This window comes from Aspergillus sclerotioniger (assembly GCF_003184525.1).
Source record: "Aspergillus sclerotioniger CBS 115572 chromosome Unknown BO94scaffold_9, whole genome shotgun sequence".
Taxonomy (NCBI): domain Eukaryota; kingdom Fungi; phylum Ascomycota; class Eurotiomycetes; order Eurotiales; family Aspergillaceae; genus Aspergillus; species Aspergillus sclerotioniger.
In genome coordinates, this window is record NW_020290999.1 from 572,896 (window position 1) to 591,927 (window position 19,032).

The 19,032-nt window shown below is 52.3% G+C and overlaps 8 protein-coding genes across 8 annotated transcripts; 2 read left to right on the top strand and 6 right to left on the bottom strand.

Moving 5' to 3' along the window:
- Positions 1–299: 299 nt before the first annotated feature.
- BO94DRAFT_555303 (uncharacterized protein) lies at positions 300–2,936 on the bottom strand (the record flags this gene model as incomplete). Its single annotated transcript, XM_025613782.1, has 1 exon — positions 300–2,936. One exon carries the CDS (start codon positions 2,934–2,936, stop codon positions 300–302), a length of 2,637 nt encoding a protein of 878 aa, XP_025469200.1.
- Positions 2,937–5,639: 2,703 nt separating this feature from the next.
- Positions 5,640–5,920, bottom strand: BO94DRAFT_584085 (uncharacterized protein; the record flags this gene model as incomplete). The annotated part of the gene is made up of 2 exons (XM_025615603.1): positions 5,640–5,762; positions 5,843–5,920. 2 exons carry the CDS (start codon positions 5,918–5,920, stop codon positions 5,640–5,642), a joined length of 201 nt encoding a protein of 66 aa, XP_025469201.1.
- Positions 5,921–7,116: 1,196 nt separating this feature from the next.
- Positions 7,117–7,473, bottom strand: BO94DRAFT_451686 (uncharacterized protein; the record flags this gene model as incomplete). The annotated part of the gene is made up of 1 exon (XM_025607542.1): positions 7,117–7,473. A coding segment is annotated over one exon (357 nt), but the record flags the coding sequence as incomplete, so codon positions are not given.
- Positions 7,474–10,089: 2,616 nt separating this feature from the next.
- BO94DRAFT_555304 (putative inositol 5-phosphatase) lies at positions 10,090–11,406 on the bottom strand (the record flags this gene model as incomplete). Its single annotated transcript, XM_025613783.1, has 1 exon — positions 10,090–11,406. The coding sequence occupies one exon, from the start codon at positions 11,404–11,406 to the stop codon at positions 10,090–10,092; it is 1,317 nt and encodes a 438-aa protein (XP_025469203.1).
- Positions 11,407–11,808: 402 nt separating this feature from the next.
- BO94DRAFT_555305 (putative pyruvate carboxylase) lies at positions 11,809–13,812 on the bottom strand (the record flags this gene model as incomplete). Its single annotated transcript, XM_025613784.1, has 2 exons — positions 11,809–13,708; positions 13,766–13,812. The coding sequence occupies 2 exons, from the start codon at positions 13,810–13,812 to the stop codon at positions 11,809–11,811; spliced, it is 1,947 nt and encodes a 648-aa protein (XP_025469204.1).
- Positions 13,743–15,900, top strand: BO94DRAFT_394229 (acyl-CoA carboxylase subunit beta). The gene is made up of 3 exons (XM_025607345.1): positions 13,743–14,656; positions 14,750–15,332; positions 15,416–15,900. The coding sequence occupies exons 1-3, from the start codon at positions 14,027–14,029 to the stop codon at positions 15,892–15,894; spliced, it is 1,692 nt and encodes a 563-aa protein (XP_025469205.1). The 5' UTR covers positions 13,743–14,026; the 3' UTR covers positions 15,895–15,900.
- Positions 15,901–16,268: 368 nt separating this feature from the next.
- BO94DRAFT_622913 (uncharacterized protein) lies at positions 16,269–17,099 on the top strand (the record flags this gene model as incomplete). Its single annotated transcript, XM_025617111.1, has 3 exons — positions 16,269–16,416; positions 16,521–17,021; positions 17,071–17,099. Exons 1-3 carry the CDS (start codon positions 16,329–16,331, stop codon positions 17,097–17,099), a joined length of 618 nt encoding a protein of 205 aa, XP_025469206.1. The 5' UTR covers positions 16,269–16,328.
- Positions 17,100–17,221: 122 nt separating this feature from the next.
- BO94DRAFT_564823 (cytochrome P450) lies at positions 17,222–19,025 on the bottom strand. Its single transcript, XM_025614450.1, has 4 exons — positions 18,611–19,025; positions 18,343–18,543; positions 17,527–18,284; positions 17,222–17,471 (listed from the first exon to the last, which is right to left on the bottom strand). The coding sequence occupies exons 1-4, from the start codon at positions 18,984–18,986 to the stop codon at positions 17,283–17,285; spliced, it is 1,524 nt and encodes a 507-aa protein (XP_025469207.1). The 5' UTR covers positions 18,987–19,025; the 3' UTR covers positions 17,222–17,282.
- Between the last annotated feature and the right edge of the window lie 7 nt (positions 19,026–19,032).

The window sequence follows — 19,032 nt, forward strand, 5'->3', positions numbered from 1 at the left end:
CTGCTCGTTGCCAAATGCTGGGCCTCGTTGGAAATTTGACGCCTGTCTACTGTACTCCATCCTGATACAGCGGATGGCTACTGCATGAGAGCGATGCCAATTTTACAATAATCTGATATGCTTGCTGCCATAGTCACTATCACTATCAGACTAATTTGATACGTGATGCTATCATCTGCAGCCATAGACATCTGTTTGATCATTAAAGCGCCACCCCTGGCCAGAAAAAAAAGGGGAGATATAGATACTCTTTCCCCAACGGAGATACCAATGTGGACCTGCCTGCTACCCTAACGTCGTTAAATAAACGCGCCCTCGGATGCTGCTTCATCGGGCACCTCTGTCCCCCTCTGGCGGCGGCTTTCTAAGAACATTTCTACCATACGCTTGCTAGAAATTGGCGAATACGTGCTCTGAAGCGGGCTATCTTGGTTCGTGTCATCACGATACCCATTTTCGGCTCTCAGGTTCTCATCTGTCAATCTTCTATTGTCGCGGACGGCACGTGCAGATCTTCCCTGGAAAGCTTTCAAGTCTCGGGTTCCCGGAAGCTGTCTAGAAGAATACCTCCCTTGTTTTCTGCTGGTTGCTTGCCACTGATTTTTGTCGGCTGCGTCTCTTCTTGGAGTCGGTGACTCTGGTGCTCGAGATCGACTATTTGATAGCAGGTGTACTGGCGATAATGCGATGCTGTTGGGTCGTGTCTCGATTTGATTAATCAAGAAGCTATGTCCACTGGAACTGCTTGATATCTTTGGCGAGGTTGAGATTGGAGGGGGAGGGGGAGGAAGAGGGGTATTGGACCGCTCCCTTGGGGCTGCCACTGTTGTGCGTATACTTGACGACCGGCTAAACGGACGGGAAAAGTTGTTTTTTGCGGATACTTTGCAAGTCGTCCACATATCATCTTCAAGCAATCCATGCCGAAAGTCCCCTGTATCGCGGGCTGGGGTTCGGTAAGCAAAGGCCGTTCCTTCGTCATGGATTTGTGCATCTTCTCGATAATGGCATCTTGTCGGTGCAAGGTTCTCAGTTCTCTCAATTCTCGCCATCTGAGTATGCATCCATTGTTGCCAATCGGCACTCGGTCGTTGGGATCCCACGGGGCCTTGACCAAGGCTACGTTTCGGGGAGCTATAAGCCGCCCGCTGGCTTGCAAAAATGGTTGCCATGCCTGGCTCCTCTGTTGCATCAGGGCCATTGGCGTCTATTTTCAGATCCATCGTACTGGGCGAGTTCCCACTAGTTGTACGCGAATATACGCTAGGGGAATCGAGCTCCGTATCTGGGCTTCGTGGTCTTTCCAAACTCACACCCTTGGCGTCTTCTCCAAGGGTCTCCTTAGTTGCACGAATTGAAGGATCCAGTTCACCAGAGGCGTAAGGGTTGCAAACTTCACTTTTCTGCAAGTGCTGTGGTCCCTGAGTGCGCTGAACCACGCGTTGTGACGACTGGCGAGGGGTTGTCGTACCCGCATATGCTGTCGTATACGATCCTGGAGATTGGATAGACTCATCACTAGCGATCAGACGAATTGTCTGTCTGCTACGGCGTGTATACATGGAGGGCGCTGGAGTCGGAATCGCGCGGTGCTCCTTGACGTGGCCAAGGATGATTTCCTCGCTTGCATTTTGCTTATTATTCCCATCAATGCGCTTCATCAGTGCAGAATATAATCGCTGGCTGTCAATCATACCGTCGGGTCTGGGGGGGCTCCATGTGGTGATAGAATTATCTCCAGACGATTCGGGTTGGGGAATTGAGCTCTCTCGTTCATCGATTATAGATAAGGAGCTGCGGTCACCGGCTTTTGGTGTTACAATAGTATTTGCTATGGTTGAGTCCGCCCAGCTCGTCACCCGAGAGCGGCTTGTGGCAAGGCTTTCGGAGCTTCCAGTTCTCTTAACTTCGTGGTGTGTAACAGGACCTTCAGAACCTCCCAAACGTGTCAAGTCAGCTGTCCCGACATTATTCTTCAAGGAGTCCGTATGCATTCCGGATACAGTCGAGTGTATGTCCTGAGTTCGTTTCTGATCAAAAGATGATGATCTCTCCGCATGTAGGTGGACTGGAGGCTTAGAAAGCCCCAACACCTTTTTGATCCCTTTCTTGATAGACGAAGACAGTGACCTAGCTTTTCCATAAGATGAGGTAGTAGTCCGCTGTGTCGATGATGGCGTACTTGCTGCATCTGCATCCGACACGGCGCTACGGAGCGTTTTTCTGAACGGCTTGTGCTCTCGTCTCAGCTTGGGGATTGAGAGTGATGATTTTCTGGGTTGGTACGGATGATCTCCTGACTGTTGATAGTGGCTGCGTGCCAGTTCAATCGCAGCGTCGTGACTCTTTGCATGCCGGAGAGCATCAGAGGCTCGGCTGTCCCCTCGGAAAAATGACATGGAGCGTCTCAACGTGCCACATGCTCGTGGACCATCCTGGGAGTCAGCCTTCCCCGCAAGGCCTTTATTGAAGGACTCGGGCGATGGCATTCCGAAGGATCCACGAGAGTAGCGCTGCCCAGTCGAGAACATCGATCGAGTTTTGCGGAGTCGTCGATAGGAAGAAGGCAAAGCAGCAACCCCGGCGTCGAGTCCCCGAAACTCGCTTATGGAAGGCAGAGCGGCTGATAAAGACGGGTCTGTATTGGAGGTATCCATATTATCGGCCGTATATCGATAATGAGGATTCCCAGGACCAATGGGCACATTGTTAGGCTTTTGTGGGGGTTCAGCAGGGAGATGTTTCCTCTGAGGCACGGCCATATTACTGGGGCCACCCAAAGCATCATATGAGCATTTGGAGCGTAGCATAGCTCGAGAAGCTGCAGTAGTAGCATGAAGTCTCGCAAGCTCCGGGTCGAAGGGTTCAGTGGATTGGGAACTGTGATGGCTTCTCCTGATAGATCGAGACGACCGGGATCTCCGCAGATGTTCCATGGTGCTAGTATCAGATCAGAGGGAGGCCCGTATCCAGGACTGGACATATGATAGATAGGTGATATAGATGTAGGGATGGTGCTCCCTCTGCAACGGGGCATTCAAGTCGATGATTGCCATCGCTGGTAGAGCCCGGGGAAGGAGCAGGCTCCTGCCACTTGTGGATATACCGTTGGATTCGCCTTGGTTGCAGCTTCCCTGATGGGCGTCCATTAAACTAGGCCAAGTACTGCTCCTTCTCCAGCGTCATATAGTCGGATTAGTATACTGGTGGATTTGAGGCTGGCCTTCACTGATTGCTCCATCCCTTCAACCGCTGTACCTATCGGGTGGTCGGTCCAAGCCCCAAAGTATGCATTTCGCTATTTTCAATCTGTAAACCACAGCTCAGAGCACCCAGTATTACCATAGATACTATCTCGGCATTTATAGGACGCCATTGCTACTAGAAGTAGTGCTGTCAAAGAACTGGAAGCCTAGTGAGTTTAAGGCCCTATTACAGCATCTAGAGAAGACCACATAGAGGCCATGGTGTGTCCACTTCACTCTTCTTCATCTGGTACTATATCGATTCCGCAATGAAGCGTCAGGATGAGCCAGGCACAGCCCGATATTGAGATGAAAGGTCTCCATATAGGCCGTAGTCAAGGTCAATTCAATTTGCAGCAGGGAAGCCACCGATCGCCAGGAGGTTCACCCCTGACTGCTTCGCCGTTGCACTAATCGGTTAACCTTGGAGGCAAGAAATCATTTGGGCAACACCATTGGTCTATATATCGCGTTCAGCCAAGGCCCATCACTGCAGACAGACATCACAAATGGTGGCGGGGGGGTTCTGTACTACCGGAGTTCGGTATGGCAGCTGTGGTATAGCCTTGTGTCACCGGCATTGGTGCCCAGTCTAAGCACACTATCAAGGCTTCCCATTGTCAGGCACTTGGTTCCACAATGAGAGGCGGCTGGGAAAGGTGAAACTCCACTTATTTCAAGACCCAGGGGGTTGTAAAGGACCGTGCCTGCATGCCTGAAATGGATAGGACTGGGTCTGGTTGATTGACATGGGCGTTCTGGGCTTCTGGCAGCAGATAAGCCGTTTACAATGTGGGACCGGGGCGATCAATCAATCAAGAGGATTACCCTACCTAGTACTTACATTGATAGGGCGAGCCGATGGCCAATCAGGAGCCATCCAGGTAGGTTGGTTGCACAGTAGCACTTAGGTAAATGCCGGGGCTGGCCACTAATAGATACTACTACTAGTAGTATGTGCTACCCCGTAGTACGGAGTAGACGGAGAAGGAATTCCTTGACAGCGCGCGCGGAAAAGTGTCGACCAAGGATCCGAGCCGTCCAAGAAACGTCGTACTTCGTAGCAGTAAGACTTAAGTAATTGCTTGGCCGAGTGGTCCTGGTTGTCCAGCGATGACGAAGCCGCACCAATCATCCACTTCGATGATCCCCCGGCCTGCCGGTGGCCGCGTTGCTCTTCATCTCCGGAAGTTCTGGGGACGCATGCGTCGCCAACAGCGTGTATAACCACAGTAACATTAACAAAAAAAAAAAAAAAAGAAAGAAAAACCCCTCCCACCCCCCAATAAAAGTGGGATAGAAGGTAAAATAGAGTGAGTCAACGAGGAAAAACAAATGGGATGGGCCTCGTTCGGCAGGGTTCTGGGCCGGGGTCACACAGGCCACCGCCAGCAGCAGCCAGCCAGCCAGCCAGCCAGGTGGAACCCTGCGAACCAAGGACCAACAATCTGCATTCATTGCCGGAGTCCGGAGTTGGTGTTGGAGCTTGGAGTGGGCAGAAGAACGCCCGGCCCCCGTCAGCCGATCACTTCCCATGCTTCTGCTAGGGACATCTGGGAACAAAGAAAAATGGATTCCAAGGGTATAGAATATTCAGTATCCAAGATGAGTTAATAGATCGTACAATTAGCCGAATGGGTATGGAAATCGACCAACGATATCACAGAGCACACATGACATGACAAAGAAAAAGTACACGGCGGTGTCGGAACCAGACAAAGACAGGAAGAAAGAGGAAGGGGGAGGAAAGGAAAAGAAGGACAGAAGAAAGGACAAGAGCGAGAAAGATCTCCGCCGGCGCGCGCCACGGCTTTTCCCCTCCCCAGCAGAGATTCCCGGCAGAGATTCCCGGAGGTGCGCCGTCCCTGCTGGGCCGAGGGCCATCATCCTGCACAACCAAGCATCAAGATCGCACCTATCTCGCCATTGTCCCTTCCAAGCCCAGATCATAGCCAACCAGTATTCCACCCAGTAGCCCATTAATAAGATATAGATAACCCGATGCCGTTCCTATTAAATAAACACCCCCACATATGCACCAACCTACTCGTCCGCCCCCACACATACTGCCCTATCCAGATTCCGCGGGATCGGGGGAGAATGAATGGGTGCGAGAGCGGGACAGTGCCAGACCGCCAGGCATAAAATGAAATCGACAAAGCCGCCCTTGCGTGGTATAAACAGATGATCGATCAAACTCCCAGCAATGCATCAGGTCAGAGCATCAAGCCGCACATGGTAAGCGAGAAGCGAAGCGAAGGGTAGGCGAGAGAGGCACTCAGATTTCCTGGGTTGGGTCCCAACCTGCAGGACCCCTAAGGAATCTGATCGGAGGCCCCGGGGGACCTCTGTGCCCTTCTTAAATCAAAGCGCCATGTGATCGTAGCAAAGTCGTCATATGCAGCGCTCAATCTCCTTGAATGGTGAGTCATTGAGGAGCTCAGACGGCAGGGCTCTCCGGTAGTCCCTGGGCTGGGCAAAGGGAGATGACGATAGCGGCCGACGCAGCTTCAATTGCTAAAAATCACATTGTCAGGGTTGAATTCACATATAATGCGAGTGAGATCTGGAAATCCAGTCTAGGGCCGATGACATACCACGCAGTCGGCGCATTTGCCTCCTTGGATGTTGACGCGGCCGCGGCAACCGCGAGGATAGTTGGCACAGGAGTACATGACGATTGTGGTGGTTGGAAGTGCGCAGTTGCTGGTAGGAGCCGCGGTTCGAGTGAAGAAGATAAATCCCGTCAAGGGAGCTTTTCTAGGGCTGGGGCTTGCTGTCTCGGAGCGGAGCAAGAAGGGGAAAAGAGAAAGGTAAAAAAAAATTTAAGCGTCAAAAAGCGCTGGTGATAATGGATAATAATGAAGGAGGGTAAAAAAAAAAAAAAAAAAAAAAATAGCCCCAATCGCAAGCCACGGGGCAATTACGTCAAGATCGCAAGGCCGTTGTCTTGCAGCGGCACCAGCAGGAGGAGGAAAAAGGAAGCGTACTTAGGCGCGCCGGCCGGGGTCCGTTGAGGTTCTAGCGCTGAGGTTGGGCTGCGCCACTAAAGTGGGTGGTGGATGGGGCGAAGAGAGACAAAAAGTGAAGACGTGCAGCAGCAAAGGAATGGATGATAAAAGGAGTGCAAGGAGATCAATCGATCGATCAACGGTCAATTATCACGCAGAGGAAGCGGAGAGAGGTAACGTCGAGGGGACCTAAGTAAGAAGAAAAGGAGGCAAATTTGAGGGATCTCAGATTTATATCAGTAATGGAGATCTATGCGAAACGCCCTCAAAGAAGATCGGGGTAAAGGGTCGTCGAAGAACGGGTGAGCATTAATGATAATAAAATCAGAAAAAACATCAAATAATATAAAGCAAGCTATACGAATGGTCGTAATAGGCAAGAAAAATATTAATTTTGGGTTCCATGGCATTCAACGGGCCACGGGACGGGGCAAGATGGAGCCCGTGTGTATATTGTTCTGATGCAGCCCTCGAATTGGAATCAGATTTGACTAGGTACCCTATGGTCAATGATCACTACCTTGTGGTGCTGGTGACAATGGTGGCGATGATGGATACTAATAAACAAATCATAGACACCGAGACTTACTATCACTCAGCATTCGTAATTTCTAGGGAACCACAAGGCGGCCTTCGCTTGTAATCCTGGGCATCACCGACTGCTGGCCTCGGCGCAAATTATTTTGTTCCTTGTGATGTTTATAGGTTTTCAACCGATCATTGGTTCTTCGAATGTTCAACAGTGGGCTCCGTGATTTCCGGCTGGTTGTTTTCGAGTGATCCAGAATGGGAGGAAAGGAGGGGCAGAAAAAAAAAATAGAAATAAAATCAAAAACTCCCGAACACACCTTACAGCCTGCCCCCCATGTAACAACCTGATCGCCCGAATGACTCGCAGTTTTGGCCCCTGATTGAGTGGATGATGGATGACTTGATTGCAGGGCGGCGTGGGCCCTGTCAGAAAAGCGATTTTCACGGCTCAACCATGTACAGCAATGCTGCCGGTGTTGTCGACTCGGTCGCTTAAGTTGAACAAGAAGATAATTATTGGGTGGCCCACTATTGCTAACAGCCGGCATCCTAGTAGCCACTGGAGTTTCGGATAGACGAGGGTAATAGAGCCGTAGCACCAGAGTCTGGATCTTGGGCCCGAACCGTCGCACCAAGAAAGTTTCCACAGTTTCTGGAACGTCGACTGAGCTTCTTCTCCTTTTCTTCTTTCCGCCTTATTTCATTTTTTATTCTTTTTTTCTCCTTAGGAGGGGCCAACCCCTCTCTTTCCTCACTCACCCCTTTTGTCCTCTTTAGTGCGTAGTCGGCTGTCGGAAGACGCGGGAAATGTGACCAATCGAAGGGGGTTTACTGTCTGGTCTTTGTCCTCGCCCTGGCATTGCCATAATAAAATCCCATGCCATTCATTGTTACTTTGATCGGGTGCGTCAGAAGACAACCTAGGTAGGTCTGAATGACACCGAACTGTTTCCTCTTCCATGCCCGCATCCTTGTATCCTGTGTTACCTCTGCATTTCATTCTCAATTGCCTTGTTTCGGCGGTCATTATTGGCCTTCGGATTCACTCCGCTGTCGTCCGGTATCTTGACGTTTCTGTTTCTTTTCGCGCAGTACACCGTACCTGTGTATCTAGTAGTAAGTGGAAGTCGCCAAAGTTCCGCACCACTAGGTTAGAAAAAGTGGGGGAGACATATATTGACGACTGCCGCAAAGCCGTGGACGGTAAATCCGTAAACCCTGCCAAATGACGGGGCATTACTATTGTCACGCAGTCCAGTCCAGCCCATAGAATAATAATACGATCAGCAACTCAGCCTTGTCAAGCACCTGTCGGGCTTGGGTCTGTCCACCATCATTTGTGAGGCAGACCCAAGGGAATCATGTCAGGTGAGCTTTGGTTCGGGTTCTTCCCTTCAGCGATTGGCCCGCTTGCGCAGTACTCCGTGCCCAGCCATCGGTTTCAGCGGACCTGACAGTAGGCAGTGAGGCCTGTCTGTCCAGGGCCGATCCAGACATGCCGGCCCGGAGGCCCAGACCTGGGCCGTTTTTGCGCTGTGTAGCTGCGCAGCTGGGCGCTGGCGGCATGGTGCATGGCTGAGCATGGAGATGACGGATGGAGGAAGAGGAAGGGGAGGGGAAATGGAGGCACCGGGAATAATCAGACCTTGCGGTCACTTGACCTCCAAGGGATCATGTGCCTGCAGGCCACCACCCGATTGCCGCATTTTCCTACAGGTATGACCGACTTCTAGATACTCCGTTGACCGCTTGAAAGGTTTTCGATGCAGTTCTACGGGCAACGCGATGCACTCGGTCTATCCCTCCTATCACCATTCGGTAAGACTAACCAGCCATTCTGCTTCCTGCCATGACTGGGTTTGTTGGACAAGGCTTGGCTACTCTGACCGCACTCCATTCCTATCTACATATGGCTATAGTTCCAACTACTACCAGGCCAGGTCTATATACTACGACGTACACCGTATGACACGTCCCTCTGGTCCCGGCACGGTAAATTATTGCCAATTAATCCTGCTAATGAGCAGCAAATTATTGCCTTTCAATATATTAAATCTTCCCGTCCAGGGCCTTAATAATTCAATAATACTCATAAAATAGTAATGATAATCACCACCACCATCAACAGCAGCAGCAGCAGCAACACAAGAACCGAATCCGGTCGGCCAACGGTGTTGGTCATTAATCGGTTTCACCAGTGAGCAGAGCGGGCCCTCTAGGCTCTACCAGACTACTATGTACCAGTGGAAGAAAAACCCTTTCTTTAGTGCCCTCTCACAGTCTCACCTGCTCCCGCTTCGCTTCTCTGGAGCGGGCACCCGTCCCTCCGTCTGGATCGCCTTGACCTTGTTTCTGAATGCCATAATTACCTGAAACTAGCCCGTCCTACTAATCCGCTCTACTGATTCCTACTTACCTACTATTTATTTATCTAGCAGCCCATCGTATATATAGCTACTAAGCATGTCATCAGCCATCGCATCACCTACTTAGGCTAGGTAGGACTTGAGTATCAACCGTGCCATTCCCACACCACTTATGACGAAAATACCTACACTATCCACTAGTCTGGATGCACATCTGAATCCATACCCACTGGGTCGCAAGGCTACGACCAAGCCCGTCAGACGGTCAGTGACCCGATCTAACCGGGGCCAAACTTTCTTCTGTAACGGCTCCATCGTCGCCCATTCGGGTCCGCCGAGCCTTGCCTGGTCACTAGGTACTAGGTTGTGGTTGTGTCTCCGGGCCAGAAATTGGGCAACCTCAATCAGAAGCCTAAGCCTTGGCTTATACACGTGCAACACTGCAACCAGTAACCACCCAGCCCGAAAAACCCTCCGGCCCTGGAAAGGAATTGTTGTCTAGGATGATCTGGGCCGGATTGAGCCTCTTCGTGTTCGCCCGCCCTCGTCCAGTTCCTGTCCGCCGCCGCCATCGGTTACCGACCGTTCTAGATCGGTTTCCAGTCAGCTGACCCAGCACATAGCCATAGCTTGTCCGGTCCCACTGCAGGTATGGATCCAATCCCAAGTCACCTTGAATGCGACGCCGTCGCCTCAGACTGCTGCCTGCCCGATGGAAAGCTGTTGTCGCGCAGGAAACATTGGAGACGATGTGGGCACTAGGAACCGGCATACAGAAGGTGTGCATTGTTTGAGCATGAAACCTGAACACCGTGGGGTACCAGGGGAATCACAGTTCATGTCGGCTTTGCACCTGGTGCCGGAGATCGATGTGATCGACACGGGGCACAGTTTCGAAACCCGCAGAGCTGCATGTCTGCAACGCATTTTCAGAGTTCAGACGTTAAACAACGATCGAAGCACGAGCCATGCCCCCAAAAATCCTACGGTCGATGCGAGCAACAGGCCGTTTCCCTCCCAGGTCCCGGCCAAATACGCCAAACAGCCCACCACAAGCTCCTTTCTCCGCGCTATATCGCGTTTAGTCTCCCATTCCGGGTCGATCAGGAAGGGTGGATCCGGCTGCGCCGCATCTTCTAGGCGCACTGACTGCACAGGGATAGATACAGTCAGGGCGACGGCGCGATGGTCAGAAGTTGGAAACAACGGCAGAGCATCATACTTCAAAGGTCTGACCTGACCTTGTTTGCTCATGCCAGGTGGGGAATCAAGATACAACACACGGTCACACCAACTGGGCCAGCGGGTACTCGTCCACTGCCAATTCAGACTTGCATCATCCGCTGTCGAATCACTTGCAGCCTGGCGTGCTGCCAACGTATATTTGTATGTCGGAGGGAAGGTAATCGGGGCTTCTGATAGACCATGGAAACACCGAGACTGGCCCATTTCGCGGGAAAGCTGATCTTGTTTGAAAAAGTGCGAGTAGTGTTGAGGGTCGGAAGGGTCTACATTCGCGCGCGGGAATCGGCTATGGTCATCTTGCCGTGGCGATACACTGGAGGTACGGTAATTGAGGTCGCCCGCTAGGAACAGGTAGCTCGTAGACATATAGATGCCCCGCTGCCCTTCATGTAGCAAGGGCGCATTTTCCGACCCGTTGCCCCTTTCGCCAATTTCCCGATCCGCAGAGGGCGAGCAGCGAAAGACCAGTCTTTCAACCAAGCTGCGCCAGTCAGCATTTCTCCGCTCGACCGCATGTTCCTTGGGGGCGAGGTGCGCAGCGACAAAGGTGAGGTCTATTGGTTCCTCGGCCGGATTCGCGGCTGTGTAGGCAACCCGTGCCCCCACGGCGCCCTTGTTGCCCATCTCTTGAACACCAAAGCCTACGCGGGCCGTATCGACAGACGAAACATGTCCGGCCACGTCCGACCGAGCGAAGACCATTAACCCTGTCATGCCAGAGTTGTCGGTCAGAAGGTTGACGTAATGGACATCCCAGCGTTGGGCCACCGCGCGATCCACCACTTGTGTCAGAGATGAGAAGTACGGAGCCAGGAACGAGCCTCCAAGGAATGCGTATGCGATTGGAGCGATTTCTTGCAGGGAGAGCACGATAAAGTCGGGGGCTGCGGAGGAGCTGGAATCATCGGTGAGGGGCAAGGCATCGAAGAAATGTCGGGAGAAGCGGTCGACATCGACGGGGTTCCGCGCGCAGTTGAAGGTGAGAAGGTAGATGGTAAAGGAATCCATTATTGCAGAAGGTCCGAGAGATTGAGGTTATTCCTGACCGCTAGAAATGCCCAAGGGTGGAAGTCAAAAAAAGTTCGCTTGGAAATAATCGTAGAATGTGAAGTGGAAGTTCTTGGAGGGCGACGAGAGAAGAGCTGGGAACATGTGACGATCAGTGGATCCGTTTCCGGGGAAGGTGAGATCATTAGTTATTGACCACCACTACCACCATCACTATTCCTCACTATCTCGACTTTCGAGGTGGCTACATTTAAGCAGCAGAGAATTCATATATCTGTTCCCAGACTACAATGTGATATATGCATCTTTCTCGGTTTCTGGACCTTCAGTGGATCCAATTAGTTTCCTTTGGTGTGGGCTCATTGTTCCGGGGGCGGGGGTGAGAGATATATACATTCCATCCTACAATTTCCCTTGCAACCCGTCGGTCAACTCAACCAACAGCATCCCTTCCGCTACATCCTCCTCTTCATCATCCATCTCATACACCCATTGTGCTCGGCCCGCCCGCGGACTGCGCACCTCAACTTCCATCTTCATCTGCTTCACGAATGCTATCACCTGGTTCTCAGCCACTGTATCCCCGGCAGAAACAAGGACTTCAGTGAGTTTTCCAGACAGAGGGAGGACGATATGTTGTGGATTGCTCAGATCTCCACGCCGATGCGACGATGAGAGGAGAGCAGATGCTGCGGTTGAGGTAGCTGCCAGCTGTAGTCGATAGACCGTGGAAAAGGTGGGTGTCTGGTACTTGATCTCTGCGGCAAGCGAGGTTGGGAAGTCGTTCCGGAGCACGCGTGTGAGCTGGAGATGATGCTGATGTGGCTGTGACTGCTCAGGTGAGTCGACTGGCGCAAGGCTGATAGACCATGCATCTCCCCGCCGAAATAACAGAGTTGAAGAAGGTATACTGGGCAGCGTAGAGGGACGGGGCCCCTGTGTGGGCTGCTGGATACGAACCGCCCCTCGTTGCAGTACTTGTTCCAGGCTGGTTTCCAGCCATTGTGTGTCTATACTACCAGCGACGAAGTCTTCATGGCTGACGATTCCTCGCAGTAATTCCAAGTTAGTCCGGACACCGGTTACTCTTGTGTCTGCAAGTACTCGTCGAGCCTTGAGCACTGCCCCCTCTCGGGTAGATGCCGTGACAATAATTTTGGCCAGCAAGTTATCTAACTGCGCGCCTACCACAACAGGGCCTGTTGCTGTTGTACCAACATGGGTATCAAGTCGAACCCCATGACCGCCGGGAACGACCAACTCGCTCACTTTGCCTATGCTCAGGGCAAATTGATTGCGTGGATCTTCGGCGCATAATCGGAGCTGGATCGAATGTAGGCGGGGGGTAGCCGATTGCGCAGCCGGAATACCAAGCTGTGCAAGAGTGTACCCTTGAGCCAGCCGCAGCTGTGCTTGTACGAGATCCACACCGGTAATAGCTTCGGTGATGGTATGTTCCACTTGTAGACGGGGGTTTATCTCAAGGAAATAGAATTCTCCTTGCTGTTCATTGACCAGAAACTCAACGGTCCCCAGAGATCGGTAACGGATAGTTTTAGCCATCCGTAATGCCGCATCCACTACTTGCTGCACGAGAATTCGGTTGTTGATCAACGATGGTGCCTGCTCAACCACCTTCTGAAAGCGCCGTTGTATGCTGCAGTCGCGTTCCCACAGATGGCACACGTCTGCCCCATCGCCTAAGATCTGCACCTCTATATGGCGGAATCCGGTCACGGCTGCTTTCTCCGCGAAGACAGTCTGCGACGGCGACTCATTGGCCGCTCCCCGGACCGCTCTCTCCAACTGGTCGTCCTGTCGCACAAGCCGTATTCCTCGCCCACCACCACCATCAACTGCCTTGACAATGACAGGATACTGGACTTGCTTTGCGAAGGCTTGAACCATTGCTATATCTGCAGTGGGCTGCGCCATTGCTGGCAAAACAGGGACATCACACTCTATAGCTAGTTGTTTTGCTTGAAGCTTGTTGCTTGTACGAGCCAGAGCCTCCCTCCCGGGCCCTACAACGGCAATCCCAGCATTCTGCATGTGAGCGGAAAAGTCGGCACTTTCGCTCAGAAAGCCGTATCCAGGGTGCACAGCGTCAATTGCATGCTCCTGAGACAGACGGACTAAGAACGAGATGTCCAGATATGTAGCCACAGACGGGATGAGCAAAGCCCGATCGGGATGACCGATTTCGCAGTGAGAGCGATCATCATCCGTATATATAGCAAACACCTCTAAAGGAGGGGAAAGCTCGCGAGCGGCTTGGATGATGCGGACGGCGATTTCGCCTCTGTTTCGTCAGTCCAAGGATCCGTGTGCGCACTTCTAGGCCAAAGAAACGCCGTACCTGTTGGCGACAAGAAGCCGCCGAAACGGTTTACTAGAAGACTTCATTATCTCCACGGTTGAAGAGCGATCAATTGCATAATTTCTATCGACTTGGATGGTTGTATGGCCGGGTTGCATTGAGTTCGCTGCCTCGGACCTCGGAACCGACACGTAAGCGCTATCTTCCCCTCACAGCAGCAGCAGGCCACACTACAGTGGGAATCAGGCCCAGCAATCGTGACTCGACTCATGCCACAGGACTTGGTATGATCGGTACATCATGTCTGACGACGGCGGCCCTAAGAGTAAAGATGCCGGGCAGTCTGGACAAGCATCTAAGCGACTCCGCCAGATTTCCTCGCATCTGCCCCCCGATTACTCGGATGTGCTCTTTCAGATCAACACTCTTCGCACGCTGGCTGCAACGCCAGATCCTTCCCGTCGAGGGTATATCCGCCAGAAGCAAGCCGGGAAGCTGTGGGTGCGCGAGCGTCTTGAACAGCTTCTGGATTGCAACAGTTTTCGAGAAATTGGCTCACTCTCCGGTACAGTGACATGGGAGAAAACGGGACCAATGCGCGAGAAACCCGTTTCTTTTGTGCCGAGTAATAACGTCCAGGGGATGGGGAAACTGCAGGGTCGGCGAATCCTTCTGACAGCGGATGATTTTACTCTCCGCAGCGGACATGCCGATGGCGCTTCGCATGAGAAAACAATATATCTAGAGAAGCTAGCACTGGCGTTGAAATTGCCGGTAATAAAACTGGTTGATGGAAGCTCGGGTGGAGGCAGCGTTACTACCATCCGCACGGCGGGCTGGAGCTATCTGCCATATGTGTCGATGTACAAACATGTCGTCGAGCAATTGAACCAGGGAATCCCAAATCTGGGGGCGGTTGTCGGGCCGGCTGTAGGTACCCCCCTGCCATAGGGTGTTTGTTTGAGACCATGCCGATACTGCCCTCGAGCGGAGGGGTGCTAGATAGCTGCTGATCGGTTGTAGATTGGGCTGGGAGCTGCGCGTGTCGTATCCTGCCATTTCTCCGTCATGGCCGCAGACGTGGGATCGCTCTTCAACGCAGGCCCGGAAGTGGTCAAAGGGGCCACTTTCGAGGAAGGGCTGGATTTCCAGACTCTCGGCGGCCCAATGATCCACTGCACGAACGGGACTATCGATAATCTTGCTGCCAACGAAGCCGAGTGCTACGAACAGCTGCGCACTGTGTTGAGCTACCTGCCTAATTCTGGCCGGGAGGCACCTCCAGTAATTGCCACGGACGACCCTGAAGATCGAGAGGACGAGGCACTGCGCCAAGTCATCCCCCGGCGACAGACACGCATGTACAACCCGTGGAAGATCATCACCAGCGTCGTTGATGATGGCTCATGGTTTGAGATTGGTGCGCTCTGGGGTCACACTGCCATCGGGGGTTTGGCGCGTATGGGAGGGCGACCAGTGGGCGTAATCTCACTCAACTGCGAGGTGAATGGAGGAGCCCTGGATGCGGCGGGGAGTCAGAAACTTGCCCGCCTATTGAAGCTCTGTGATGTGATGAATCTGCCTGTTTTGCAGTTCATCGATGTTCGTACGTAGTATTTCCAGATGCGAACCCATGCGCTTCTTCCCTTCCCAAAACTTAGGCACTTCACTCACTGACTTGGTATACAGCGGGCTATGCTATTGGCACAGTTGCAGAACGCACCGCCACCATGCGTTGGGGAGTGGAACTAGGCAAGACTTACTTCACTACCACGATCCCATTGTTCAACGTCATTACACGACGAGCCTATGGTGTGGCCGGAGGACTGATGCTCGGTGCTCGTGATCCGGTCATGCAAGTGGCTTGGCCGTCAGGCCAATGGGGCTCTCTGCCATTGGAAGGTGGAATCGAAGTCGCACATCGCCACGAGCTGCGCGAGGCAGACAAGTCAGGGCTAAAAGAAGCCCGGTACAGCGAACTCGAGGAGGAGTATCGGCGGTTGATGAACCCAGTGCGGACAGCGAATGCATTTGGCGTCGAAGAAATCATCGACCCGAAAGATACTAGGCGGGTCTGTTGCGCATGGGCGCAGCATGTGTACCAAACCATATTGCCGGAGAGGCTAGCCGATCGCGCAGCAGGGAAAATCCGGCCGGTTTTTGCATAGGCTTGTTGCTGCCTAGAGGCTTTGTAGACATTTCATACATGCTGTCGTATTCCGTATATCATGGGAGGGGAACAGGAAGCGATCATTATATCGGAAAGTTATTACCAACTGAGACCAACCGAGACCACCAAGACCCAAACAAATTAACAAACAGTCCACTCGATCTTCGAGACTGCCCTTGACCCTGAAACCCCACCAGCTGTTCATTTCGGTTAAATCCGGTGCCTGGCAGGTGGGGAGAGCAGGTCAGGGTCCCTGCGCCCGGAGCTTCGGAAATTATGCCCCTAGCACTATCTAGTAGTAGTAGATAGATAGGGTCCAGCATAGCTCGACCAGTTAAATAGATATAGGCAAATGAACTCCCTGCTGCCCCCCCTGATCCGAAAAGCACCCTGGTCAAGGTAGCAACCACCAGCCAAACCAGTACCTACATCATGAACTTCACCATCGTCAACGGGCAGATCTACACTCCGGGACTGGCCATCGTCGATGCTCCCCAGCCCTATACTCCACTCGGAGGAGGTACACACCACTACCCATCTACCTACCCATCTACCCATCTGATCCCCCTCGCCCTCCTCCACCTTACAAGAATCATATCAAACCTAACATCCCATTCCCCCCAGATACTCTCCAAATCGCCATCGACATCTCCGGCGACGGCCAACTCTCCACCTCCCCCAAACACGACGCCTCGACCCAATTCCACGACATCACCCTCTTCCTCACCTCCACCTCCACAGGCAAGAACTTCACCATCTCCAACGGCACCGTCCCCACCACCAACAACACCTATGTCGGTCCCGTCCTCGATCTCGAACCCTCTTCCACAGTGAAACACGTCAATTGGATCTGGCCTGCTTGTTTCGTGGGCAGTGGTGATGAGAAGGAGAAGGGTTCTGCCCGTGGAGAGTATAATGTCTCCATGCATCAGTCTTTCCGGTGGAAGGGGACGGATTATTATACGGTTTTTGATCTCCCTGTCTCGGTGTCGAATTCTGTTGGTGAGTCGGATGAGAGGGTTGATTGTGCGGTGGTGGAGAATGAGTGGGTGACGTGGGAGGTTGTCGCTGCTAGTAATGATTCGCTGCCGGGGCAGCCTTGGGTTGGGGGGTCGTCTTCTGCGAGTACTAGTACTAGTAGTGCTGGGGGTGGGGGAGATGCTGGTAGTACTAGTGGTGGGAGTAGGTATCGGTTGGGAGTGAAGGGTTGGGTGGTGCTGGGGATGGTTATGGGGATTATTATGGGCTAGGAGGGAGTTGGTGCGAGATAGTAGGGATTTGGTGGTGGGTTTATATTGAGATATGATGCTTTTTTGGGTTCTCTTCTGGATGTATATATTGAAGAATCTTATGCGGATTGTTTTATGGCATCAAAGACAGTGTCGTTTACGGGGATTTCGCTCGCAAGTGCGCCTTGACTACAAAGTCGGTCGGTTTCACGAACCACATATTCCGTGTCGTCCATGTCTGGTTTTCCAGTTCAAAGTCAAAGTCGCGAACAACTCGGGGAATCAGTTTAGACATTTCCAGAATCGAGATATGTTTGCCGATACATGTTCTGGAACCTAGACCGAACTGCTGAAGTTAGTGGTCATGCTATGAGGGGAGACGGAAGTTTTGGCGCACTTACGGGCATGTACATCTCATTCATAACTTTCAGTTTCTCCGGATTGCTCTCCGCCTCGATCCAACGTTCAGGACGAAATGATTTGGCATCGGGAAACACACTTTCATCGTAATGTGCCACCCAGGTGTTGATTCCAACAACTGTTCCCCCAGGAAAGAAATGACCGCTGATCTCCGCACCACCAGCGGGGACCACCCTCCATAATGGCAGACCGGTGGCACTGTGCATGCGGATGGCCTCCTTCATCACGGCCTGAAGATAAGGCATATCTTGGCTTTCCTTGAACGTCACCCGGTTGCTGCAACGGCCTTGCTCTTCAAATTCATTGATCTCATGGCGGAGTCGCCGGAGTGCTGCTGGGTTCCGCAGAAGTTCATATATAATGGAGGAAAGGCTGACTGATGTAGTGTCCGACCCGGCGGTCAAATTTGATACCCCCATCATTAGTAAATGACGGTCGTTGACCTTCTCTGGGTCTTTGTTCCGTGCTAAAACCATCTTTTCCATAAACGCCTGTGTCTTCAAAGTGCCTTGATCTTGCTCGGGTTTACGATTAGATCGGCTATTGAACTGTTGGATCTTGTCTTCGACATATCGCATAATCAACGACCGTCCACCCGGTCCGGACAAATTGAGGCGGCCAAGGGTATGATACAGAGCCGAATGCCACTCCGGATAGATGCCAGCCAAGGTGCTGAAGTCCATCACTTTCTCGACGGCGTTGATCGCACCTTCGACATCCTGTCCTTGGTCCAAGAACCCTGTGCATGTTAGTAGTATGCTAGACAATGGGAGACTATATACCAGGGCTTTTCTTACCGAACCGCTGTCCAAAAGTGATATCCCCAATGACATCAAATGCGTAGCACTGGAACCAATGGCCGAGGTTGAAGGACTCCCCTCGCTGAGCGAACTCAGTCAGACGTTGCGAGAAGATATCGGCGCATCGGTCAACAAATTCCTCGTAGTGAATGAGGGAAGTCATTGAATAGAGGCTGGAGTAACGTTTCTTGTTTTCGGCTGGGGTTGCGCATATGTTAGTTGGCTTGCGACCATCCAAATCTATACAGCTTGGATGGATACACACCATGTCTCTTAACATTCCGATCTGAAAATAGACTCGTCTTGCTGGGGTCCGGATGACCCCATCCATCGTACCAAGCTGACTTGGCAAACTGGCTTCCCGGGCCGTAGATGGTCTTCATGGCCGCCCTATCACTGATACTGTAATGATCTGGCGTGATACGGATGACGGGGCCATAACGATCATGGAGGTTGATATTGTCCCATTCGAAACGACCTTTCCGGACGTGGCTAAAGTACCAAAGCCGTGTGAAGCGAGCGAGAAAGGGACCAGGGATAGCCAGCAATGAGGGGTTGGTAAGGGCTGCGTGTATCAGACGGGCGAGACAGGTCGCGGTATACAGGATGAAGGGAAGGATCAAGAGCATAAGAGGGTGCATGTTTGGGGGCTGGTGGTGGTTCCGCTGTATCTATCTTGGTTGAATG